General features: G+C 35.5%; 1 protein-coding gene across 2 annotated transcripts in view; it reads left to right on the top strand.

Annotated features, from left to right (window-relative positions):
• DPY19L1 (dpy-19 like C-mannosyltransferase 1) overlaps nt 1–27,248 on the top strand; it is a 50,761-nt gene that overhangs the window by 8,478 nt on the left and 15,035 nt on the right. For both annotated transcript variants that reach the window (XM_075143060.1, XM_075143061.1), the window contains 11 exons: nt 4,746–4,866; nt 6,503–6,596; nt 10,590–10,647; nt 14,296–14,387; nt 16,453–16,552; nt 17,814–17,891; nt 20,096–20,182; nt 21,699–21,758; nt 24,776–24,856; nt 25,619–25,720; nt 26,466–26,537. In XM_075143060.1, the coding sequence (XP_074999161.1) occupies nt 4,746–4,866; nt 6,503–6,596; nt 10,590–10,647; nt 14,296–14,387; nt 16,453–16,552; nt 17,814–17,891; nt 20,096–20,182; nt 21,699–21,758; nt 24,776–24,856; nt 25,619–25,720; nt 26,466–26,537 (945 nt within the window). The remainder of the gene's footprint in view (nt 1–4,745; nt 4,867–6,502; nt 6,597–10,589; nt 10,648–14,295; nt 14,388–16,452; nt 16,553–17,813; nt 17,892–20,095; nt 20,183–21,698; nt 21,759–24,775; nt 24,857–25,618; nt 25,721–26,465; nt 26,538–27,248) is intronic.

Genomic DNA, 27,248 nt, shown 5'->3' with positions numbered 1-27,248 from the left:
ATCTTAGTATTTTATGCCCTGAAGTTGCAATCCAATTCTATACTTCTTGTCTTCTTTTGTTCTTTTCACTGAAAGCAAGTAAGTTGCTGACATTGTTGTGTACTTCAGGAAATATGACATACAAAGTATCACTTGTATATGACAATAATGCAATGATGTCTGCAGTGATACAGGTACTGAGAGGTTATTTTGGCTTGCATTTTGTGTAGGACAATGTACTAAGGAATCATCACAGTTCACTGTGGCCCTGAAAATCTATGAATGGTAGTAGTTTACTTACATGTCGCAGAAAAAATTCTTCTGTAGAAGACTGACTGCTATTGTTTGTATGTACTTGATATTAGACTTGTTACCTGGTTAGATTATGTTCCTGCTCTGCTTTTTTGTCACTAAAAAGAACATGTCTTTAAGTACAGAAACGTTTGGTTTTCTCTCTCTTATGGTTTTGCCAGTGTGTCTCAAACATTTTGCAAATGGAAAACTCCTTTGGTTAATGTACATTTCTGTAACTCTGTGTGTCAGCAACAGCTTATTTTTTTGAGAACCAAGGACTAATAATGGCTGTAATTGTTGGGTACTAGCATTTATACTCATTCTCCTGCTCTGTCGAAGCAGAGCTATTTTCAGGAACTATATGTGTAAGGAGCTATATGCATGTGTTTATACAGCTTGCATGTAGTGCTTTCAGTTGCTTCTTAATTCCTTGCTCTGGAAGAACTAAATGCTATAGATTAGTGCTTTTTGTTACCCTCTCACTGGTTTTGGGTTTGTTTGGGGTTTTTTTGGTGGTTTTTTTGGCGGTTTTGTTTTAGTTTTTTAGCTCCAAGGGATTGCAGTTCCGTTCTAGAAATGCAGCATTAGGAACATATGCCTTATTTGAATACTGTAAAGTTATTTTCTTTAGCTGAGAAAGATTTATTGACTTCAACTATAGTCTGACTTGCAAAAACCAAAGGTAACTGGTCAAATGAACTTGCTCTTAGAGAATCATCAGTATCACCATGGAAGATGACTAAGTAAATTGGGTGATGAAATCAAAACAAGAGCAATCAGATATAGTGGCTGACATTCTGTAAGAACGTTAGGTAGATTACTGTGCAAAATGTGTAGGCTTGTCTGATCATTGAAAGTTTTCTAGGATCTTACTGGCTCATAGAACTCGGTGATAAGGTATGAATTCATTCATCTTTTCTGTGCCTGTGTGGGCATGCAAAGCAGACAAATAGTCTCCTCTGCTCCTTTCAGTCATTGACTGCTTGATGTCTACCCTTCCTGTAAATAGGGGTTTTTTAAAAGGATTTCTTGAGTACTCTTGTTTCCACATAACTACATCTATAAAACTGTCAATAGGTGTGACTTGACATTTAAAGTATGTTCTCCAAATTTATCTAATTTTACTTATGATTATAATGCGGTTAGGCGGTGGGAAGATGCTTGTGGATTTATTTGTTGGCAGTGAAATTTTTCCTTCTGATAGTCAGAGTCCAGTCATGTTTTCTGAAAGTGTTTCATTTCCTGTTTGATATTTTAGGATCTTTCCAGCTCTTTCAGCCCAATACTAGCATTAAGGCTGAATTTTAATAAATTTTTTGTTTGTTTAGCGGATTTCAAAATTAATTGCATAAAAAATAGCCTTGAAATCCGGTTACTAAACCCATTAAGAAAAGTAGGACAATTCATCCGCATGTACAGCCGGTACTAGCCATGAAAACTTCAAAAGAAGGAAAAAAAAGGTAAAGTGAGTCCACAGCAATCACTACATCATTTGTGTAAATTATAAGTAGTAAAAATATCTGTCAAAAGCAACAAGTCAGTCTTTGTAGTTGTACAATATTATAGTCTCAATAAAGTCTTAATTTTCCAGGTATTTGCTGCAAAGTCAGGTTGTTCCAGTAGTTGTGATGTTGTTTTCAAAACATCTGTGATCCCTGATGCAAAATGGCAGAGAGATAATGTGTTAATTTCTGTGGTGGAGCGATAATGTGTTAAGCTTACTCCTGGCTCTTCATCGTTACAGAACAGTTGATATTTCTGTGTGTGGCAGTGATGATGAAAATTTGAGTTGGAGTGATGAGTGTTGCGTAGTTGGCATTAAAGTGCTTTCTCAAAGGCAACTAATAAAATGGATTGACTTTTCCACATGTTCTTCTACAGCAAAGGACTGGCCTGGCCTACAGAGATCTCCTAAGTCTGAGAGCCAGTCTTTTGTTTTCCAAGTTTTGCATCTACTGCCTCGTCTGATATGGGACAGTAGAAATTCCAAAAATGCCATTGTGCTCTAACTGACCTAGCAATTTTGTACTACTGATTTGCATCCATTTTTATGCCCATGTTAACCACGTAAAGTAACTTTTGGCAAAAAATGTTTCTGTGTTTTGCATGAAGTACCTAACCGGATACCTTTTTAGGGAGTATTCATGTGTGGTAACATCTGCAGCAGGCACAAGCACTTGTGACATAAAAAGGTTAAGTTGATAAATCAGTAAAATTTTTTTGTGCAACGTTGGTTCAGCAAGAATGTTTTATGTGCTTAGGGTAATGTCAGCATCAGGGCTGGTGATGCAAATATGCTGGACAGGTGTCTCTAAGCTGCCATATGCATTCTGTTGGCAGGGTACAAACTACATTCGGGTGATACGAGGAAAGATTTGAATTTGGTTCCTCAGTCCTGTTGTTGCCTATCTGGAGAATGGGGCAAGTGTCTGGTTCATGTGTGCACACATGCACAGTCAGAAGTGCCAGGGCAGAGATGTTCAGAAAGCCTTCAGGAATTCAGGATAGTGTACTTTGCAGGACAGAGTATTGAGGCAGGGAGTCTTGGTCTAGAAAGATGTAGTTGTATTTTAAATATATAAGATTCACATTGTGAGACTGTAAAGGCCACAGATGAAGTGAGCCGTGGTGATTGGAGCCCTGGTATTAAAAAATAATGAATTATAGAATCACAGAACAGTTGAGATTGGAAGGGGTGTCTGAAGATCATCTAGTCTAAACACTCTGCTCGAAGCAGGGTGAAGTAGAGCAGGTTGCTCAGGGCCATCTCCGGTTTTGTTTTGAATATCTCTACCTCTAGGCAACCTGTTCCAATGTTTGACACTCTCAAAGTAAAAGTTTTTTTCCTATGCGTAAGTGGAATTCCCTGTATTTCAATTTGTGCTCATTGTCTCTTGTCTTGTCAAGTGAAAAGAGTCTGTCTCAGTCATCTTTACTCTATGTCCTTGTCTTGGGCAGCCCAGAACTGGACTGAGCGCTGGAGATATGGTCTTAGCAGTACTGAGTAGAGGAGAAGGATCACCTCCCTTGTCCTGGTGACATACAGCCAAGGATACATTTGGCTTTCTTTGCAACAAGAGCTTATTATCGCTGGCTCAAGTACAACTTGTCCACCAGGACTCATAGGTCCTTTTCTTCAAAACTGCTTTCTAGCTGGTCAGCTCCAGTCTGTACTGGTGCATGGTGTTCTTCCTCCCTGGTGCAGGACTTTGCATTTACCTTTTGTGAGATTCCTGTTGACCTATTTCTCTAGCCTGTTGAGGTCCCTCCAAATGGCAACACAAGCATCAACAACTCCTTCCAATTTTGTATCATGTGCAAACTTGCTGAGGATGTTCTCTTGTGCCATCATTTAGTCTTAATAAAAATGTAAACAGAATTGGCACCAGATGAAAAAATACATCCAAGCTGTCTTGTCATCTACCAAGACAGTCATCTCAGAAGGTTATGAAGTTGGGCAAGCGTGATTTCCCCTTTGGTAATCCATGCTGACTGCTTCCAATCACTTTTTTGTCCTTAGTATGTTTGGAGGTGGTTTCCCAGAGGATTTACTCCACCACATTCTCAGAGATCAAGGTATACTTCCCTGTGTTTCCTTCTTGCCCTTCTTGAAGATAGAAGTGACATAAAGAGTTTTATTAATTGTATGGGGAAAGAAAAGAGGGCATCATCCTTCTTGTACATGTTTTCTGTGACAGCTAATACTGCAGTGGTGAAACATATTTTCAAGTCTGGGAACCCCTGGGTTATAACTTTCAAAGCAGCTCAACTGGAATGGCCACATTACTCATTTATGAACTCTAAAAAGTCAGTTATATCCTGACAGAATAGCTTGGTAATGTTAACTAGCGACTTTACTGTGAGATGAGTCGTCATTTTTCTGTGTGTAAAATACTGATGTTTTCTGTGTCAGGTGTTGAGATTTAATTTGATTGTTATAAGAACATTATGACCTTTGCATGGAAAATGGAAATGCTGTCTTACATTGCATCTGGAAGCCCTTTCTAATGCACGCTTAAATTTAACCTATCAAAGTTTATCTGAGTAAAAACCCTAAAGATTTGGTCCATTAATATTCTTTCCAGATGGAAAAAAAATTAATTGGTTTTAATGGATTTAATTTGGCTAACTGTCCTCCCAAAAAATCTGGGATTTTAACATCTGATAAACAAAAATAGTTAAATGGGGAACCTTCTAGACAATATTGAAATGTATAATTTTTTCAAATATTTCAGTTTGATGAATGAAGTTATTTCTGTTCTAAAGCAGGCATAATTTTAGTCTGTTAATGAACACTTGGTCGATATTGGATGCCTTTAGGAAATTATGGTCAAAAATGCTAAGTAGTTGAGATAAATTCTGAGTTTAAAAAAAATCCTGGATGAGGGCCAGTTGTCATGAGAGGTTACCTTGGGTATTGAGCTAATCACGAAGTTTCTTTTCAGAAACTTCAAATCCTTTTTTCCACCTAGGTGGTCCTCGCCAGCTGGTACCGCATATATACTGCCATTATGGATTTCCTTGGTGTACCGACAAAGACATGTTGGACTGTAAACAGAGGAAAAGGGCTTAGTCCTGTTGAAAGCTGTGAGGGTGAGTTGTATTTTATTCTGGTTTCTTCCTGGAAGCATATAATTGTGGCTTTACATATTTCAGAAGTAATAAATATTCCTGTGTCTTTATCACTGACATACTTTCATTTGGCTAAGCCTGTGTTTTTGGCAGGTTCACAACGTAAGTGAGAAGCATGAAAAAAAGATACACTGGGGTGAGAATGTGGGCTTTGCTTATTAGATAGCTCCTCCTACCTAGGTTGAATTCTTATATTGTACTTCAAAACTTCACCGTTGTAGTCTGAGCCTTCATAATGTTGGACTGTTATAAAGAATAAGATGTTCTAAATGTAATTGGAGGCCACTGTACATGTATTACATTTTTGCAGCTTCTGTAGAATCCCCAATACATTCCAAGTTCCTACACTTCAAAAACTTACTCTCTGTATTTCCTCCCCTAACTACAACTTGAGGAGTGGGGAGGAAGAGGAAAAAGGTAACCACAAGGCTCCCTTTTGGAGAAATCTGGTGTAGTGATTCTTCTGGGAAGAATCCTCTTCCTCTTGTGACCTACTATTCAGCATAAGAATTTCAATCTTACACCTTGATTTTGATACCAAAGCTTGGATGCTACCACTTTTTTGGGTTTTTTTGCACGTTTAAGGTATTAGCTTGTAAAGTAAGTATTATGTGATAAAAGTACCTTGCAGAGAAACGCTTTTGAGATGTTCTACAGTCAGTTAAAGCTGAATGATAGATGGTAGCCTGTGAAGCTGTTTCATTTTATCATTTAAAATGTCTTTGTGTGGTGACAAGCTAGTATTTTTCCTTTGCACAAAGGCTATAAGAACTTTCTTCAGAGCTTGAATGATTCACTTTCTCTAATTTTGTCAGAAGCAATAAACAGTGAATAAATGTATAACTTTTCATTCCTGTTTTTTGGAAAAACAAAACCAAACCAACAAAAACACCAACTATTGAGACGATCATGTTTGGTGAGCATATCATCATCTTGCTTTAGAGAACTGTCTTGCTGTATTTTCAGCAATGGTGAATAATCATTTCTGCACACAAAACTGTGAAGTTTTGCTACCGTCTCTATAATGAGTAAGGCTTTTTATGCTGTACTGCTGAAATGATTAGAGCCAGGAGGGTTTAAAGAAATAATGGGAAAGAGAATAACAACAGAAGTGTGAATGCAGAAGTGTTTGTGAATGAATAAACTGAAAGTTTTGCATCATTGGAAAATCTCTTGGCTTCTAATGAAACAAAGAAAGCAAAGAGCAAGAGATGGGAAGTGAGAGTGTAGGGAGTACAAACCTATTCTAAAAAGCTCTGTGAAGTCAAAACATAGTCTGTAGAGAATGTTCTTAGTGATGCTTGTGCCTTTTATACACTGCAGGTTTTTTCTTTACAGTTAATGCTTCCCTCTTGGCTTGTTCTATTGCTGACTGCCTCAATGCTGTGTCCACCCCTCCTCTTTTTTTTTCCCAGAAGTGTAGTCTTCTGATTGGATCTCTACAATAATCTTGGTGACATTAACTTTTTTGTTGTCTCTTTCTGTAGATACATTAAGGTAGTATGCTGTGTGCTGTATTATACAGATTGTATGGTGGTTTATAAGCAGTATGATCTTTCTTCTATATTTGACAACGTGTTAACTGTCTGTTTGTTAGGGTTGGGAGACCCTGCTTCCTTTTATGTTGCTGTGATTTTTCTTTTGAATGGATTAATGATGTCACTGTTCTTCATATACGGTACATACCTCAGGTAAGGCAGTTGATTCTGAGCTATTTAGTTGGTACTAGCTGTCAGTTTTTATGCTAAATTTGAAAAAGTGAATACTAGAATATCCTTATGGGATATTGCTTATTTGTTTGTGCAATAGTTGTGCTTTTTATTATATATACATTGTCACTAAAAAATTACTGGGACAGAGAAACTTGTTGCTTAAAATAAATGATGATGCTGGAAGAAGTTGTGGAAAATTTCAGTGAAGTGAAATTCATTGCTACCACTGGGTTGTGGATAAAACTAAATACTATGCAGGTTTTAAACAGCTTTTGACAGGTTTGTGCTCTTAAAATTATCAGTGTAACTCATTTTTAAACAAAGTTTGAATGACAGTATACTTTTAACCAAGATTGGAGTTTCACAATGCTTTGCCTCAAGTTATATTGCATTTCTTTCAATTTTAATTTAATTGAGAAGGTAAAATATTTTTTAAGAGAATGCATTCTTTTCGAGACATGTATACACTTCCCTTTTTCTATGAATTTCTGTTTTCAGTATCTGTCCTTAAATTTCAGGAACTGTAATACACTTTCATACAAAAACATTCAGCAGAAAAACAGAAGTGGAAATATTTTTCTGTTTACCTCTATTTTCATTTGTCAGTTTTGCAAAAAAAGCAAAAGGCTGCTACATTTTCCCCCTCATTCCCTGGCTTCACTGTCTTTTGTTCTCTTCCTGCTCTCTCTGAAGCATGTGCTGATAGTTCAGATAAAGAACAGCGCAGGGCAGGAGCTGACAGTGGGGGTAAAGCATATATGTTTGTATTCCTTAACATAGGAAATTAATGTCTCATGTTTTCAGGAAGTAGATAAACTGTGAATATCCGTATCATTAACTTGTCATTTTTCTCTCAAGGGAGGTGTATGGAAACCCACATTTTATATATTAAAGTTATCGAAAAATCAATAATGTCTTAATTTCTGAGTACTTTCTTTAGACGGGCTGTGTTGACCATAAATAACTATCAAGTATTGATAGTAATTTGGTTTTTAATATAAATGATCTGTAACGTAGGTAGTCAGGATGACTAGAATATAAATGCAGTTCTTTCAAGGTGTAAGACACTAGTTATCTGGGGTTATGAAAAATAAAGCGACTACAGGTTTCCTGCAGGTAGGATTTTGATCTTATTTATTTATTTATTCTGAAGAATATTCGTAGTTGGATACTAGATCTGGATGACTGCTTAGCCATTGTGGCTGTTCCAAGGTTTCTCTTAGTCAAAGCAAACCAGAATATTTAGGCTTTTCCATAAGGTGTGAAAAATAAAAGAACTGAATCTGGAGTAATGCAATTCTACTACGCTGAAGTAGGTAATCTTATGAATTGGCATAAGTCTCCTTCATAAAGCTGATTTGTTTCTGCTGTGCATTTTGAAAGGCTTTTTCATAGCCTGACTCATTTGATGGTGGGAAACCATCCTCTAATATTTTCTGTATCTTTTCATTCCTGAATTTGTTAGCAGTAATCACCTCAAGCTTACATAATTGTTTTCTTCTAGGTTTTTTTGGTGTCCCTATATGTTCATAAAATGTGTAATCTTTATATTTCAGCCTTTATTTGCTTTTAGTCTCTTTGCAACTTTGACTAGTGATGGAGGGTGATAGACCACTTTTTTATCATTATTCTCCAAGCTAGCATGTGTTCTCTCATCTGTGCTCGCTGTACTGTATAATGAGCTTGTTCAAAGAGTTAAGCTAGCAGAAAGCTAGTTGCTTTTGTAGGACTAGTTTTTTGTTGTAGGACTAGTTTTTGCTGTTTAGCTCCCTCAACCAATTTCCCCACAAGGTTAGAAGATTGCCAGACATAGTATGTCCCTGCCCTAGCACTCTGTGTATGGTCTTTGGTTATGTAAATACACTTGGGAATCTTATATGATGCAAGTTAGTCTGAAGTTCTGGAGCATTCTCTGTTAAGATAACTGAAGCAATATGGTGAGAACTTATACCATTTTTTCAGTGTTTTTTTTATGGACAAAGGAATGGGATTTGGATGATAAGTACTTCATGCCATTGTAAGATTCTGCCTCCCCCTCAACCTTCCCTGCCTCTCTATTCTTGTAGTCAAGAGACAGAATGCTTAAGCTGATTGTCAAATACTGCATCGTGAGGAACTACCAGTAAATTTCCTGTATCTCCTTCTGACAGTACTTTTTCAGTACTTTGTTTCTTGCATGTTAATCAACAATGAATTACAGCGTTTCTCCAGATGACTTTAAGCTTCAGCTCATTGTACCCAGGAAGTCAAAAGACTAGTTCTTTCATTATTCTAGAGCTGACTCTACCAGACAAAGTGTAACTGTTCAGGTCATCTGCAGTTCTTTAAAAATTACTAATTATTTATTAAATTTAGATTATTGTATATTAAACATGGGGGAAGTAGGTTCCAACTGATGGGCATGTACTTCACCAATTGTAGTATGGTACGGGAGTTTCAGCGTAAAGAGTTATCCTTTATCTTTTATATTGGCATAGAAAGGCTTAACTACTGTATCTGCTACATGATATCATTGCACTGTTAGAAGATAACCAGTCTAACTCAACAGTATACATAACCCTCTGTGAAATAGGCTCTGTTCACTTCCTTTTCTGCAAGGTGCATTTCCCTATTCTGTGCTACAGATTTGCCGAACTTTTCTCATGTGGTAAAATAGTGATCCCTTATAGAGGCTGATAGCTCTAAAGCATTCATAATACAATTAAGACCTTTGTATTCTAGATTTTAAGGTTTTATCACAACGTTAACCTTTTGCATAGACCTTGAATTTTGTTTCTGGTTTTGGGTGGTTTTTTGCAAATTTTTAGTGTGCTCTAAGACTAACATTTTTTAATATTAAGCACATTCTTTTAGTCATTTTGGCTTTCAGTGTTGATGCTTTTAGAATTTGTGGAATGAAAGGTTAAGTTTTATGTGCAAGAATGCACAATTCCTGGAGATTGTTTTAGCACTCAGTTGGTATCTTTAATCCTCAGATGTTGTACCCAGAACTCACTGTTCTGTTTGACTTGTATATTAGTGATGGATGAAGGATCTGAGAGGATCTGAGGTTTGTTTGGTTTTTTTAAAGAATCTTAACAACTGGCTGATATTTTGTTTAGTAGCAAAAATGTTATATTCTGTCATTCATAATAGTAATGCACTTGTGTGCACAAAAATGTTCTTTACTTTATATCACAGGACATGAGTAATTACAAATCTAGTCAAACAAATAGGAACCTTATCTATTGCTTTTTTGAGATGGGATAAATGTAAGTAATATCTTTGGTTTTAGTATTGACTCCATGGTGCTAATTATTGAACAGCTGAATTTGGTTTAGAAACATATAAAAATCCTAGTCAAGGGCTTAAAAAACTTTCTCGTGTTAATGTCACAGTATTTCACATAAGAAACTGTATCTTGCATTGACCACATCATGCACTCATTTTTAAATATGTTCTTTGAACATGCTTGATTTGATTACCCTAACATAGTCTTAGATTCAGACCAAAATTTGCAAAGATCCCTGTTGGGTGATTGAGCATGCAAATTCTAAAGTTTTCTGCTCAATATCTTAGGGAAGAAATACTCCATTTTTATTGTCTGGTGTTTTTAAAAAAAAAAAAAAAAACAAAAGAAAATTTGGCACTTTTCAAGACCAAGCTCTGGCTATAGCAGATGAAGCACCAGATGTAATGATCTCAACAAAAGTTTGTGAGGAATGGAATAACCGTTTTTCAAGTTGTTTACGTTAAAATTTGTGTTCTGCAGAGAAGAGCTGATATATGAAGAGTGGTTTGCTCTGGAATAAACGTTAGCTGACTAACTAGTATTTTAATATTGTATGTATGCTGTAGATTGCTTTCCCTTGACGCTTGAAAGCTTTCCCCCATCAGTAAACTTAGCTGTACATGAGTGCTGCTTCACATTTTTCAAGCGGCATTGACCATTGTGAGATTCTATTGTACCTATTTTTCATGTTCTTTTCACAGTGGGAGCCGTCTAGGAGGCCTCATTACCGTGATGTGTTTCTTTTTCAACCATGGAGAGGTAGGTGTCCCTCTCCTATCCCCCTCCTTTTTGGTTTTTTGGTTTTTTTTTGTTTTTTTAACATTAAGCTATTTCTCATTTCATTGAAGATAATGATGTTGCTTATCTATTAGGGGATTAATTTAAAGGGAGTAAGACATTATTGAAAGCAAAATAGCCTATGACTCAAAAATGTATAGTACAGTCCAATGTGTCACCTTAGATGTTTAAAAAAAAAATTCAGAAAGGAAATATACTGTAAAGTGGTCCTAAGATTGAAATCTTAGTAGCACAATGGCTTCAAGTTTCAAAATGTCAAAATATTCTGGTTTTGTGTCCATTCCAGACATAACTGGGCTAGATGTACCATATGAACAAGCTTCAGAAATGGAGGAGGTTTTCTTTAAATTGCTATGTATTTTACCGGAAATTCATGAATACACACACACACACACATATACAACCCCAAAGAAACCTCTGTAGTACTGATGTACTATAGCCAGGATACACAGAATTTAGAAACAGTATATGTGTATAGAGAATTCCAATGCTAAACTTCTTTAGTAAGCTGCGTTGGAAAAAAAAAAAAAGAAACTGTCGCTTAAAACATCTCCCTGATCTCCCTGTGTCCCCAGCTAATGCTGTTCATGTCACTGTTTCATATTTTGTAAGAAAAGTCATGGCTTTTATTCTGATACTCTTGGGCAGTTTTCTGGTTTTTTAATGTTCATTTTATGTATATAAATTTATATAAATATTTTTTTAATTTTACTTAAAATGCAGTTGTACTGTGAAGATTTTCTAGATGGAAGCTAGGTCCCTTGTGATTTTGTTAAGGATTAAAGTTGTGTTTTGTTTTCTTATTTTACTGAGCTGAACTTGATAGAAGACTGAGTAGTAAGAATATGTAGTTGCACATAATAGAATCAAAGATGTTTCTACGCCTAGTGAGCTTTGACAGTTTTCTTGTAAAACAAAAAATCTGTGTGATGAAATAGCTATTTTATTTTTAAGTTTCATTTGAAATGTTTTTTTCTAAATATCTTCCATGAAGAATTTTCACCCATGGATGGTAACTGCCTGGTCCAGACTAGGTAAACATTACAGAGTTTCTAAACTTTTTTTTGGTGCTATAAGAGGGTAAATACAAAGTTTTGTATGGGTTTCCATTCTTTGTAATGGCATTCTGAAGTGAGGTGAATATTTTATCCTTTGCTAGGAAATACTGATAGACTACGCACTGTTTTGCCAAGTCTGTGAAGGTGATAAAGTGTAACTTCAGAAAGGAACAAGCTGAAAACTTCAAAGATAGTGGTAGCAATAATGAAAAGAAGCATTTATTTCACTATGGCATAGGCAGTTCCCCTACCCGTAGGAGACTCTGTAGGAGAGCTCATCTGTCTCTGTGGATGACTTGACTTGGGGGTAAAAACACAGATAATGTATTTTGGAGAATGGCATGAAATTAGGTCTGCGTAGCTCTACACAGACATAGTCTGGGCTTAGGTAGAGCTTAAGTAGGGTGACCCTGATTCAGGCTCAACTGTATGGATTTCTGGAGAGCAACAAGACTTACTTGCAGAGGTGCAGTGTTAGATCCTAGCTGGCTCTTTGCATTTGTACTGTACCTAATGAAATAATTCAGAGTTGTTTGATATTGTCGTGTATATAGAGTTATGGTTATACATGTAAGTTATATATGTAGTTACACGTATGTAGGTGGTCTAGCTTCACTGTGCGTACTGTTGAATCACATGCAGTGGGTGTGCATGTGTGCGTGTGTGTATAAAAAACTATTTAACTCTTCGATATGCCTCTGATTCTGTGGAAATTATCTTGCATGTTGTTCAACAGTACGGACCGGGGAGCTAAACCAGTTGCTAAAAATTTGCTTTCCTTTTCTGGAAGGATGGGACTGAACTACATGGGTAAGCCTCATCTGCAAGTCTTGGTAGCTCAGATCTAATGCTTTGTAAAAGCGGTTAGCCTTCTGGCGTTGAGCTGATGATCCTAAGGCAGTATGTTTTTCTTTGTGCTGTGCTTGTGTTACTGTGTTTTAATGATTTCAAGCTTAGGCAGAACTGATGTATTTATACCTGCAGCAAAGTTAGTTTATAGCCTTGATAAATCATCCACGTATGATTGAGTTTAGTATTACATTCCGAATATAGAAAAATAGCATGGACTTCATTAGTCAATCCACTTTTTAAGGTAACGCTTTCTTTTTATAGTTGTATATGCTCATCATTTCTTTCCTGTCTTTATCTCCTCCAGTATCAAAAGATTTGGTAAATCAAATGTTGCTGTAATCTTGAAAAATGATCAAAAAGACTACACTGCTTTAGAATAATCATGATTATATTTATTGCTAATAAAAATAGTTTTAACTAATCACATCTGTGCAGTCAGCTGAAGACAACACATTAGTGTGTGTGTATATATATTTATGAAAGGTTTATTTTAATTGTAATCAGGGTGGAGCTTTTACAGTGAGTGCTTTTAGACAGCAAGGACTGTGTTTGATTAATGTGATGGACTTCTGTACTTTGCATTTATTTTACACTATTTCTATACATTTATTTTACACTATTAATTTAACGTATTTGAGAAATAGCAAGACAATAAGCAAGGAATTGTATAGTGTTGATTCTAGTGACTTCTTTGGTAAAACAGTATTTTAAAAAATGGTTTTAAGATGATACGAAGTGAAGGAGAAGGAACATCCTGGCGTCAACATCCTATAAGCTTTCATAGGTTCATTATAGTCCATATCAACATGAACTACGTTTTTGTCCTGCAGTTGTAAAGAACCTACTTCCAATTTTTAGTGCAAATCTATTGCTAGCCATTTTGGACCTCTTTGTTTGTATGTCAAAGTTGCCCTCTGAAGTTGTAATTATTTTTTTGATGGTCAGTGCCATCTGCAAGCACTTTATAAAGAGCTGAATATAAATATTGGAGATGATAGTTGTGGCTGAGCCATTTCCCATGAACCCCAAGAAATTAATGGAAAAGCTACTCAGTTGACTTCATTGTATTATGCTTTGCTTTATTAGGTTAAAGAGCGAAGTATATAAGTTAGTATAAGCTCTGTAAGAGCTTAATTTCATGTGTTCAATTCTACTGCCCTGTTTTGGAGGTCAGCTTCGGATTTTATATTTCATGTGCTGTTGCTAGTAGAGATGTGAAATGTTTATAACCTAGAGAACTCTAGCATAATGAAGAATATGTCGGTTTATCCGTCAGATCCTCTCTCCACCCACTTTCTCTAAGTGTGATAAGTTGCTGCCTGAATTTGAGAATGGTTTTAGTTACCTGAATGAGTTGTTAATTTGAATGAGTTGTTAATTTCAGCAGAAGCAGGGACAAGCAGCTACTGTCCTGGCTTTTTGCTTGGATGTTCTCTCGCTGCCACATTTAATTTTGGAAAAGCAGTGATCTATTTTAATTAAACAGTGCATCATAGACCTGAAGTCTGGAAGCTGCTTCCTTTTTTCCTTCTCTTTTCTGCTTCCTGGCTTGTTTTTATTAAGTTTGTGAGTAAAATCTCATGTAGTTTGGTTTTTGCTTTATTGAAGTATCTGTGGTCATTCATTTTGAAATACAAATGCATTGTTTTATGAAAATGTAGCAGCAAATGTTATCAGCTAACCCAGTTCTTATTTTTAGTGCACCCGTGTCATGTGGACTCCACCTCTTCGTGAAAGTTTCTCATACCCATTCCTTGTGCTTCAGATGTTGCTTTTGACCTATATTCTCAGGTACCTCTCAATTTATACTGAGCTCTTTACAAGGATTGAAAAAGTTGAATGTCATAGGACATTTTTTTAAATGCATTTATTTAAATACTAAAGTGCCTCTGTGTGCTGTAGCAGTGATATCATTAACATAGAAACTTTCCTGTGGCTGTTACATTGCAGACGCTGCACCAGTAGAACTGCAGTCATATTACTCACTTATTAAAAGGAAAAACTTTGCAACTTGAAGACATGATTAAAATAAAAATCAGAATTACTGTGTTGGCAAATACGTATCTAAACTAAAAATCAGAATTTTTGGTTGATGTCACTTCCTTCCCATGAGAAACAAGCTGATACTCCATCAATTGGTTTTGTCCCTCTTGGAGAGTGGTATGTTGGTTGCACTTAGAATAAGCCTATGCTATGCAATGGAGGATGCTATAGGCACCCATAAGCTAGTATGTTCTTGCAGTTTTCTATGACTAATTAACTAGTCTAATCAAGTAGTTCAATGATTTAGAGCAATCTAATTACATCAGTGCAGGGATGCTCTTGAGTTTATTAGCCCAGCGGTTGTTTCTGACTTGCGCATGATTGTGTTACTGTCTTGCCCCTGTCTTGAAAACTAAGCATGATCGTTAATATTTGAGGGCTTTTCCACCAACTCCATTGCGTCAGGTTTGCAGTGTATTTATGATTTAGCTGAACTTTGTACTTGTAACCCCAGATTTTCCTTTATTAGGCCATACTGATTTGTAGTTATTGATGATTAAACAAAAAATATTTTGTGCTCATCTATCACTAACTTGTGGTTTTTAGGCGAGAAAAAGATACATGCTTTCCAGAAAAATATTTTGAGGAATAGTTTGTAGAGTGATTGCTAGATTTCATATTAGAAGGACACCTGTTCACTTCATGCTAAATTGTGAGGTCAAACAAAAAAACCAAGAAAGTTACACTTTAAGTTAGGATGATCAGAGCGCATGTATTCTGTACCTATAATTATGACACTTCTTTATTAGATAGATTCACTCTTGTTCTTCAAATCTTGGTACATAAAATAGTACCTGGGCTTGCTTACTGATGAGAAGTAGGTATTTAATCTAAGCATTTGAGAGCGAGGTTCCAAAAAGGAGATAAGCATTTTAAGTTTCTGTTTCTCAGTTATAATTCCTGCTTCAAGAGCAGCTCTGTTTTATGTATAGCAGTATTCCAATGAAATACAGGAACTATCTTTGAAACAGACTAGAACTCTCCATTATTTGTATCACTTGTATCACATTTGTATCACAATGTATTACTTAATACATTACACTCATGCTCAGCATGACTTCCAATAGAAGTTAATCTTCAGGCTTTGTAAAAGAAGCTGAAGAAAATTTTACAGAATTTGGTAACATTGCTGTAATCTGTTGGATTTGGGTTTTACAGCAGAATATTTATGGTGTCTTCATCTGTTGGAGGCCACTTAGTGACATTTGAAACATGACATGTTTCTGAAGTGAACTCAGAACTAACACAGGATTAAATAAAGAAGACTTATAGCAGGACATAGAGAATGGGCTGTTTTCAGTTAAAAGATGAGTTTCATTTATTTGTCATTGTCTCCTGCTCTGAAACCTCACTCAGGATTACTGGCAGAAAGTTGCAGAAAGTAAATATGGAAAAAATGTGAGAGAGAGGATTTACATCACCTTAAAATGCAGACTGTTCTGAGAATAGTTGTGATCCCAGCTGAAATGGAAATGGCTGTGACCTGACTTTAGAGTTGTTACAAGAAGGTGGACCGCTGCAAGTGATGTAGGTTGGCCTGCTATATTACATGCTGCCAGGAAAAGACTTGTTTGGTAATGAGTGACTCATCAAATAGTTAAGGAACATTAAGCATCAGAACTATTGCTTTTGGAAACTGATGGAAAATTAATATTAAATTTACTTGAGTAGTGTTATTTGTAGTTTATCAGTATTGCTAGCTAACTTCCAAGGTCACTTTGTTTTTATTGCGTTCTTTATTGTACTTTTCAATAATATGCAAATAACTGTGTAATTTTACTTACTGATGTCTATTCTGTCTCTTTTTCCCAAGGATTCCGAATATTAATACAGGAAGCTTGATTGCACTGTGTGTTTCTAATATCTTTTTCATGCTTCCCTGGCAGTTTGCTCAGTTTGTTCTTCTAACACAGGTAAGACCATATTCACCTCTAAATAGCCTCTTTGTCTTATCTAGGCAAATTGACTGCTTTGAATAGACAGCCATTGAGTTCAATACTATACCAATGCTTTCCTTTTAGCCAGATTTCACTCTTGCTCTCAGGAAAGATTCACACCATTTATCACATCAGTATTTTTCTAGTCTTAAATTTAAGAGTTGACCGTTTACACCACTCAGTCTTCTGTTTCCAGGACTAAGAAATTTATTTTTCTCTTAAAAGCAGCTTTCGGCCTCAGATCAGTACCTTAGAACAAGTGCAGAACAAGAAAAAACTTCGTATATTGAAGTACAAAAATAAAAAAGGCATTGATCTTGCATCTCTTTAGGCTATTCAAAATTTTTAAATGGAGCAATGTTTGCATGGCATGTAATATCTGGCATGATCTTGCATGATTTGCTATTTGATTTTGATGAGCCTGTGAGTAGTGGCATAATCTTACTGTCTGAGAGTTTGGACAGTTGAGGTAACTTTAGCTAGTGTTGAAATATAGTAAATGCTAATGTGAGCAATAGGATACTGTCATATAGCACACTTTCTTAGTGTTTAAATTGGTTGAAATGTGGCCTGTTGATTGAAATCCATCTGTATCCCCATACCTTTTCACTTGTCTGTCCTACTTGAAGCAGATGTTGCTTGATTTGAGTTGATAGTTTTGAACAATCAATATATGCTGTGATATGCAAATTTCCTAACTGCAGAAGAGGAAGCCATTACATTCTGTAAAATATTGTTAGAAACTCATTGCTGTAACCTGTTTAAGATGCTGGGCCTGAAATTTGAAATTACAAGTTCAATTCATAATTTCATTAATTTCCCATGTGACTTTTAGCAAGCTGCCTAATCAATGAATCTCATTTTCCTCAGCAGCAAATAATGGATGTTCCCATACTTTGCTGAAAAGTTACGGTTAAATAATGTTAATGAATGATTTGTTTTGTGTTTTTAAATCTAAGGGTGAAAGATACTGTGTTAGTGCTGTGTTTTGATGACTTGCATTTTTGTAAAGCTGAATACTTAACAATTATCAAATATATGTGAATATTTATTCAGAGCACAACAGGTTTTTTGAAATAAACCATCATGAAATGTCTAAGTATTTACTTAGCAAAAAAGTAGCAATAAAAGTTAGTTTGATTGCTTGAATAATCACTTTTTTGTATGAGTGTGTGTTCTGCTAGAAAGAGTACACTACTGCAAATTGTTTAAATTTATCTTTCATTTTTGATTCTAGATAGCTTCATTATTTGCTGTGTGTATTATGGGTTATATTGACTCCTGCAAATTACAGAAGATACTCTCTGCTCATATGGTAATACTTTTTTTTTTTAAATTTAAATCCCCTAAAACAGGTCAGAGCATCAAAAGAGGCCATTTGTCTGAAGTGTTTTTCTTAGTTGCAAGGTGCTTGAAAAGATGCAGTAATAAGGGATGGAGGGGCCTGGATTTGAATATTTGATCTTATGTATATTTATATCACAGTGTCAGAAACTAGGATCCCTCTGGCGCACAGGAGTTTTTGAAGTCTAGAAAAATTATCAACCTAAAAGATTTGTAGAAATATTGGCCTCGCCTTTCTGTCTTCTACTCATTCCATGGACTTGAAGATACTGTTTCGAACAACAGACTAGAAAACATACCAAGTAATAGAGCATGAGCAATAAAAAGTTGAAAAGGCAGCATTCATCTCATGCCATAGGTTAGTAGAAACAAAAAAATGAGATGTTAGTAAGTCAAAACTTAGTGTTAGTAAGTCTTTATTACTGAAGGGGAAGAACCCCAGCTAAAATAAGGTTTTGAAGACTACTGTAGTCTTGACCATGCAAAGATGTTGTGGTTGAACTATTTGGGGAGATATTTAGAAAGCAGGACAAAGAAAATTATTAGTCTGACTATTTTTTCAAAAATGGGTGAGAAAGTCAACAAAAGAAGGAGATGATAAATAAAAGGCATGTAAGTTTCTGCATAATGTATCTGATTTTCATTTTTAAAGTAAAGATAACGATCAAGTTTTGCTACCTTGAGTTTTGCTTTTTGAAGCGAGATGACAGCTTTAAATATACAGGAAGATGTAAACAACTTTTTTGAAGAAATATGGTTGTCTTTAAAAATATATTTTTGCTAAAATTGTGCTATGCAAATTTAGTGGGCACAGAGAATGTTTACCACAGGAAAGAAGCTTTGAGCTAAATTGTATTTCATATGTTTTCAAACATATTTTGAAATACTGTAAATGATAAATTAAAGACAGTAGTAAGTTCTATGCAACTAATTTCTATGCAACTGATTTCTGATATAAACCTGGCACACCAAATGCTTGTTCCTGGTCAAATTTACCAGGAAAATTTGCAAATAAGTATCTTGGTTTAGTAATTTTTTACAGAAGCAGGATGAAATACTTAAACCTTTTGGCTTATGTCAATAGCTATATCATAATTTTGATACCAAAGTGTCATAAAAAGCCTATTTTCAGATAGATAAACAATCATGTTATATTACAGAGGAAGCTTAATAAGGCTGAGTAAATTGCCAGTCTTTGTTTTGTGATGTTTTCAGTTTTTGCTCCCCCTCACTTTTCTGTGGAAAACTATGTGAGGGGGGGAGTACAAAAGTCTGTATATTTTATAACTTACTACATTATTTTTTCTTGTTCCTGTGTATAGAAGACAGAGGTTGATCATGATAAACAATCATGTTACATTACAGAGAAAGCTTAATAAGGCTGAGTAAATTGCCAGTCTTTGTTTTGTGGTGTTTTCAATTTTTGCTCCCCCCCACTTTTCTGTGGAAAACTGTGTGAGCGGGGAGTACAAAAGTCTGTATATTTTATAATTAATTACATTTTTTTTCCTTATTCCTGTGTATAGAAGACGACAGAGGTTGATGATTGATTTTGCTCTCCAAGTTAGAAAATGTAATTCAGCTTGCTTTCTATTAAAAAGAAAGCACAGTAGGAGATCAGGATGGTGCATAAAAGTTGTATTTCAGCCTTGACTTTCAACCTCATATAGTTAAGCACATATGATCAAATAGTCAGAGTTCTGCTTTCTTGACTTCGGTGATGATTATGTTTTAAATGTATGCTTCTCGGTTTGGAAGAAAGAAGACAACAAACATTTTATTCAACATTCTTATATTTGTCCAGGATTCTGAAAGATAACAAACAGGATGGAGAAATAATACAATAATTTGAAAAAAATCAATATGTTAGGAATAACTTCAAAAATATAGCTGGTATATCACGTAAGATGAGTTAGCCCTATGATCAGATCTTTTTTGTCTATAAGTACTTTTAAAATATAAATTAACATAATAAACTACACTTGGCTACCTGTCGCCGTTAAGTCCTTATAATCAGTGTTTTCAGAACAATTCTGTAAGCTGAGTATCAAGCTTGTACTTGCTGTGAAGTAGGTGTCTTTAAATTTAAAGCAGTTCGTACAAGGTGATTTCTATACTTGGGCAATTCTTACCTTTTCTGTTTTAAATTTAATTATTTTTATTTTCTTCTTTCAGGTATCTCTTGTAGTGTGTTTTATTCTGATGTTTGGTAATTCAATGTTATTGACATCATATTATGCTGCATCTTTAGTAGTTATCTGGGTAAGTTGTTTAAGAAAAAAATCATATGACATGCTAAGACAAATGCTGTACTGTTATGTGTGTATTGATGTAAAATGTGAAACTGTTGCATCACCAGATAGTTGAGAAATCTTTCACATGACAAACAGAATTAGACCTTAAAGATATTTGGAGAATGGGTAAATACTAATTTAAAAAATCATGGTTTTACACCAAGACCTATTCATAAGAGAAATTCAGTTAAGGCTCAGTTCTCTTCTTTTTATAGCTCTCTTCTTTTTATAAAAATACAAAATTTACCACATATGTATTTTTGACCAGAATAATTGTAAAACAAGAACATGAGGAAGGAGGAGTTTGTTTTAAATGCTTCTTTATTGATTGTGAAACTGCAAATGCAGAACAAATAACTAAAACATATATAACAATGGTTTAAGACTATTTGAAACTGCTGAGTCATGCTAACATGTTAGTGAAATTATTCACTGAAGACTCATCATCTCATCATTCACTATCTTAATTTTTCCTTAAATAGTAAAACCAACCCCCAACCTCTGTCAGTTTCATATAGTTTCTCTTAAGGGATTTATGTACATAGGAAGTAGGAGATAAGACTGTGTGAACAGATCTAGTTTAGCATACTACAAATCATCTCCATTTCTGATTCTTTTTGCCTTTCATAGAAGCTTGGGGTGAGCTCAGTGATTTTTTGTTTGTTTGTTTATATTTTGTCCATCAACAAAAGAGTGGTAATTTCTCACGCTGAGAATAAGCTGCCTTGGCTACTGGTATTTGCTGTAGTATAGTTTGCTTGTTATAAACCCACTCTAGTTTCTTCTGGCAGCTTCTGTAATTATATACTAAGTACAGGTACATTGAGTTTCTTGCCTATTTTTTGCTTTGGAAAAAATATTTATTGTTTATCTGTTATTTGGGTGCTTGTAGTGGCCTCAGTGTCACATATGGACTGGGTTTCTGAAAGCTTTCAAGTTCATTCTCTTTTTTTCTTAATTACATTGTTCATCAAATTAGCTTAAAGCGAGTCTTCCTTGTGTCATAAAATGAGGAACATAATGTGAAACAGAAAAATACCAGTAACTCCTCCCACCCCCCATATTCTGTTGCCGTGTTTGAAAATTGTTTGTATTATGCTGCCAGTAATTTATTTATTGCTTCAGATGTCTCTTGTCATTTGTGGAAGCAGACATAATTCAGTTTCCCATTGGCTTTGATTTAAAGAAGCTTAGAGCTGTTTAATACAGAATCTTACTTGTTAAGGAGAAGAGTACTCTTCCATTAATTGAATATAAACTGCAGTAAGAGTTTTGTGTTGGCATGTTTTGCCAGTGCAGGGTGAAATCACAATATTAGCTATTCATTCATATTTCAGGTTGTATTAATTATGGAGGATTTTTTAATAAATAGCTGTGTGGTGCAATAGGCGCTTACCAAAACAAAAAAACCCCTCATCTAGGGTACTGGAATATCTTGTTGTTACTCTATGTTACCTAAAAATGTACATTCATCTTTTTATTAGGGAATTCTTGAATTGAGTCCAAAAGTCTTGAAAAGCAGCAGAAGAGAAGTCTATCTATGGGTAAGGAATTCAATATATTTTGAATTTCAGAAAAGAACTATGACTTTGTTTTCTTTTAATGAAATACAGAAATAACTTCTGGTTTAGTTTCTAATAGTTGAAAATCAAGAAATATAGCTGAACTATTCTCTTTAAGTAAATTGTCCATATTCCCAGAAATTAATTTTAAATTACTGAAGGAAGAAAAGGGGCATAAACATACATTTATATCAGAAAATTGAAATAGCCTTGAAATGGCAACACGTTTAGTTTTAAATTACCAACTTAAACACGTTTACAAAACCTAGGACCTGTATGAAAATCCCTTTAAAATGAAGGACAATTTAGAAAAGGCAAGTAAAAGGCTAACAGTGGTTGCAGAAATGGAGATTAAGATACTGCATTAGATATTCACTAAAATGTGTCCCATATATTTTTTAAGGTATTTTTCATAACAACAGCAAGCAACTTGTAATTACACAACTAAGTAAAGGAAGCAAGTCGGAGTAAAACACTGTAGGGCGTGTGGGTGGGGTGTGAGGGCAGTAGAAGTCATGTCCAAACATGGAGGACACCCTCAAAACTATGACAAATAAAATATAGCACTGTAGAAAACATGAGAAGCAACTTGCTATTTAAGACATAACATTAACTTGTAAAAATGGGAACCTACCGAGACTATATCTGGCTTAAGACGGGCATTCTTGTTAAATGAAGGGTAACCTGTTAGCAAAACTGGATGGAATTCATACAGTTATTATAAGGGAATCAGAATATAAGGGAATTAAAAAATATATTTATAACAAACTGCAGTGCTCGTATAACCTGCCAATGTGGTTAGCTGTGGTACCAGGGGAAATGGGAGTGTAGGCAAATCTCATGTTAGTTTTTAAAAAGGACATCCAAACATTGTGGAATTGCAGACCAATAAGTCTAACTTTTGTAAAAGCATAAAAACTTGAACAGTGATGAAGTTTTTAAGGCTATATGTACATGCAATATAATGAGATAGGTCCAATACAGCCTCTGTGAAAGGAAGTCATGCCTGGCAAATGTATTTGACTTCTTTGAAGGATGTAGATAAGGGTGTGTGGGTGAATGCAATGCACTTGAATTTCAGAAACCTTTTGGGGAAGATATGTAACTGGAACTGTAAAAGAAAATAAGCTCCTTGGGATAAGGTGTGAATGTTATAATGTAAGAAACAAAGGGTGGGATTAAATGGTAAGTTTTCAAAAGAAGACCACCACCACCCTAAGTATGTATATAAAGCAATTTAAATAAGTTCTTGCCTCTCAGCAGAGAAATCTTGGTATTCTTATGAAAAGTTCTCTGAACACATCAATTCATTAGTGAGCAGGCATCAAAAGGGAAGATACATGATGGAAGTCATGGAGAAGGAACTGCAAAAAAAGCAGAAAATATTTTTTTATTTTGTAAACTCATACTTAGCATCCTAAATATTGCAAGCAGTCTCAGTCAATGTGTCTTACTTAAAACAAAACAAAACAAAACAAAACAAAAAAGATAGAATGCCTTCCCCCAAAAGGTACTACAGTCAAATTTAAGTAGAGAGAGTATGAAGATAATTATTAATGTAGAATCGCTAAATAGCTGAGATTTTAAAATAGGTTAGAATTCTACATCTTGTAAAATAAAGGTAAATATGACAAAGCCAGTGAATAGAAGTAGGATATAATTATAGTTTGTTTAGTGCTCTTATACTAGCAGCAATAAGCTTGTAAGAGAGAAGAAAGATGCTGTGGAAGCAACAAAGATAGAGGCATTCAGAAAAGGATTAGGTACTTCCTAGGTATTTAGGTTCATTTGCAGCTATTAAATGGGATGGTTGAATGCAACCCATCGTCACATAAAAACCCTGGTTACAGTAGGGTAAAGACCAGTTTGTATTTTGTTGTTATATTCTGTCTGAAAGCATCTGCTGCTGGTCCCAGATACAAGATACTGAACCAGGTTGTCCTATTCAGTTGATCCAGTTTTATAAAGAATTAGCTAGATTAAGCTAGATTGCCAAGAATTTAATCTTTCTGGTACAGGGGTAAACATGATATGTAACTAAAAGTAGTAATTGTACATACTTTCTTTGTATTTCCTTCAAGTTCTAACTTGAGATTATCTTGGAAAGGTACTATAAATCAGCAAATTCCTCTAAAGATTTGAATTAGCAGAGTAGTACAACCTGATAATATGGAGAGGCTGTTGCTGGGAAATAATTACTACACACTGGGGTATGCAAAACAGATGGAATCGACAGTTAGGCTGCTCCTGTTCAAAGTTAACTGTGGTACCTCCTCTGCTACAATGTCACGTGCAGTGGTACAGCTGTAATATAAATCAGTTGCACAAAATTATTTCAGCTGTAATAGAAAATACAAAAAAACCTTAAAACATCCCAGTGTACTGAAGTTTAGGAAGTACAATTTGTTAGAAATTACGGTACTTATTGGTGATAACATAGAAGAGTTTGTAACTAGTGGCTAAATTTAGTAAGCTTTTCAAAAAAGAAAAGGTTTCTTTAAAAGTTTGTTGAGACATAGAATCATAGAATCTTTTAGGTTGGAAAAGACCTTTCAGATCATCGAGTCCAACCCGTTAACCTAGCACTGCCAAGTCCACCACTAAACCATGTCCCTAAGCACCACATCTACAGGTCTTGTAAATGCCTCCAGGGATGGTGACTCAACCACTTCCCTGGGCAGCCTGTGCCAATGCTTGACAACCCTTCTGGTGAAGAAATTGTTCCTAATCTCCAGTCTAAACTTTCCCTGGCGCAACTTGAGGCCATTTCCTCTTGCCCTATCACTTCTTACTTGGGAGAAGAGACCAACACCCACCTCGCTCCAACCGCCTTTCAGGTAGTTGTCGAGAGCGAGAAGGTCTCCCCTGAGCCTCCTTCTCTCCAGGCTAAACAACTGCAGTTCCCTCAGCCACTCCTCATAAGACCTGTACTCTAGACCCTTCACCAGCTTCGTTGCTCTTCTGTTTATTTCATTCTGAATATATTTTTTTTTTTTAAGGTCATTGAAGGATGTGCCTGGTTATTTGGGACAGTCACCTTGAAATACCTAACTTCTTTAGCTTTTGGAATAGCTGATGATGTAAGTTCTCTTATCTGAGTATCTGGTTGGTGTCTTTCAAAAGTTTTAGTTCTTAGTATTTTGATTTTGGCATCTTACTGATATACTTTCCTGAAATTCCAAGATTTGTGTTGCAGAAATGGGAGAGGGATTGCATATTTGCTTTCTCATTCATTATGTATTATCACTTTGAGGTGTTATTACCAAAGTTTGTGAAAAGACAAATGTTTTTACTATTGAGTTAATAAATGCTCTGTGTGGTTTTTTTTAAATGTGGATTTATAGAGCTTTGTTTATTTTGGATACCTTCTACCTACATCTTTTCTTTATTTACTCAGTTTCTTAGTTCACTTTACTCTGAAGCTAACTTTTAAGACAGTTTTGAAAAGCTTGTAACTAGGACTCCTCGCTTCACTTCAGCCCCTTTATTGTCAGATTCTACTGTTAAAATCCTATCTGCAGATGTGCATCAAGGGACAAAATATGGGAAGCTCATATGTTAAAATAGGAGTATGCAAAACTAGTTGAACCCAGTTAAAATGGTAACACCCTTTTTCTGCTGCTTTCTGCTTTTTATTTAACACAGTCCAATCTGTGTTACACTCAAAGATGTCATTTAATATACCGGAAATATATTTTTGGTGCTCTTATAACTATATTGTAAATGGTATAAACTTCTGTTCTAATTAAAAATATTTCTCATATACATTTAAACTACTTTGTTGTGGAAAATCGGACAGTTTTTGCTTACTACAGCTTTTTTTTTTCTGCATATCCTACCAGGCTCATATAGGAAATATATTAAAATCTAAATTTATTGGCTACAAGGATTTTGATACATTAATGTATACCTGTGCTGCAGAGTTTGACTTCATGGAAAAAGAGGTAATTTGATCAAAATAGATGATTATGGAAGAGGGAACTTTTTGTTTTATCTTAATTTATAATTTAAAACATCTGAGAGCCATAACCTCCTACTGCCATCATAAGTTTAAGTGCTTACTCATGAATTTAGAGACATTAATGCACTTAAGCTAAATTTAACTGGTTTTATTGCTTTTAAATGAACTAAAAACAGTGTTTTGTTTTTGGATCTAAAGATGTGCTTGCTTGAATGAAAGAAGTGCTTGCTCAGGGATAAATTAAAGGTTACAGTTCTGCAAACTTAAGATTTTATGTGGCTGTCAGTAACTGGTTTTGAGTACATGGAAAACATACTGAAAGCTGCAAAGGTCTTGTGTGGTAGATTTAGACTACAGAAGAGCATGGAAGCTTCTTAATGTGGTGTTAGTAGACTTCCTTAGTTCATCAGTAGATATACATTTAGAATGTTTATAGGTTACTCAACCCATAGTACTCAAATTCAGATGAGATACAATCTACTTTTGGTCTTTGGGTGGCTTGCCAAAGAACTGGGAATAATTTACTGATGACCTTACTATTATGACCTCTAGTGTGATTGCTGGGTGGAGTTTAAATTTGAGTTTCTTTAAGCTTGCTTTGTTCTTGTTGAATGTTTAAATTTACATTTTACTCAAGGAAGAACTCTTTATATTGTTTTCTTTAAAATGACCATTGAAGTAATTATAGGTGAACGGAAAACAATTAATGCAGTTTATTTCCATTATAGACTCCAGTAAGATACACAAAGACTCTGCTATTACCAGTTGTTCTGGTGGTTTTTGGGATAATCATCAAAAGGGTAAGTGATTGATTTAGTGAATCACCTTTACCTTGAATTTACTTTTTAAGTTTTTTGAAGGCATCACTATTTATTTTGAGATGGGAAGAAGTTAGTGTGGTGGGTTAACCTTGGCTGGCTGACAGGTGCCTGCCAAGCCATGCTCTCATTCCCCATCCTCAGCAGGACAGGGGGAAAAAAGAGTTGAAAAATCTCATGGGTCAAGATAAGGACAGGGTGGTCACTCACTGATTTTTCTGTCATGAGCAAAACAGACTTGAATTGGGGAAGATTTATTTAATTTATTGTCAGTTAAAAATAGAGTAGGATTGTGAGAAACAAAAACAAACAAAAACACCTTCCCCTCATCCCCATCCCCTTCTTTCCAGGCTCAATGGGTCCCTCCCATAGGTTGCAGTTCTTTAAGAACTGCTCCAGCATGGGTCCTTTCCACGGGGTACAGTCCTTCAGGAACCAGGAACGGACTGCTCCAGCATGGGTCCCCCAGAGGTCGCAGCTCCTGCCACAAGACCTGCTCCTGTGTGGGCTCCTCTCCACAAGCTGCAGTTCCTGCCAGGAGCGTGCTCCTGTGTGGGCTCTCCATGGGTTACAGCTTCCTTCAAGGCATGTCCACCTGCTCTGGCATGGGGTCCTCCACAGGCTGTGGGGTGGATATCTGCTCCACCATGGTCCTCCATGGGCTGTAGGGGGAAAACCTACATCACCATGGTC

Source organism: Calonectris borealis, chromosome 2 (genome assembly GCF_964195595.1).
Source record: "Calonectris borealis chromosome 2, bCalBor7.hap1.2, whole genome shotgun sequence".
NCBI lineage: Eukaryota > Metazoa > Chordata > Aves > Procellariiformes > Procellariidae > Calonectris > Calonectris borealis.
This window is presented reverse-complemented; position numbering and strand designations above follow the sequence as displayed.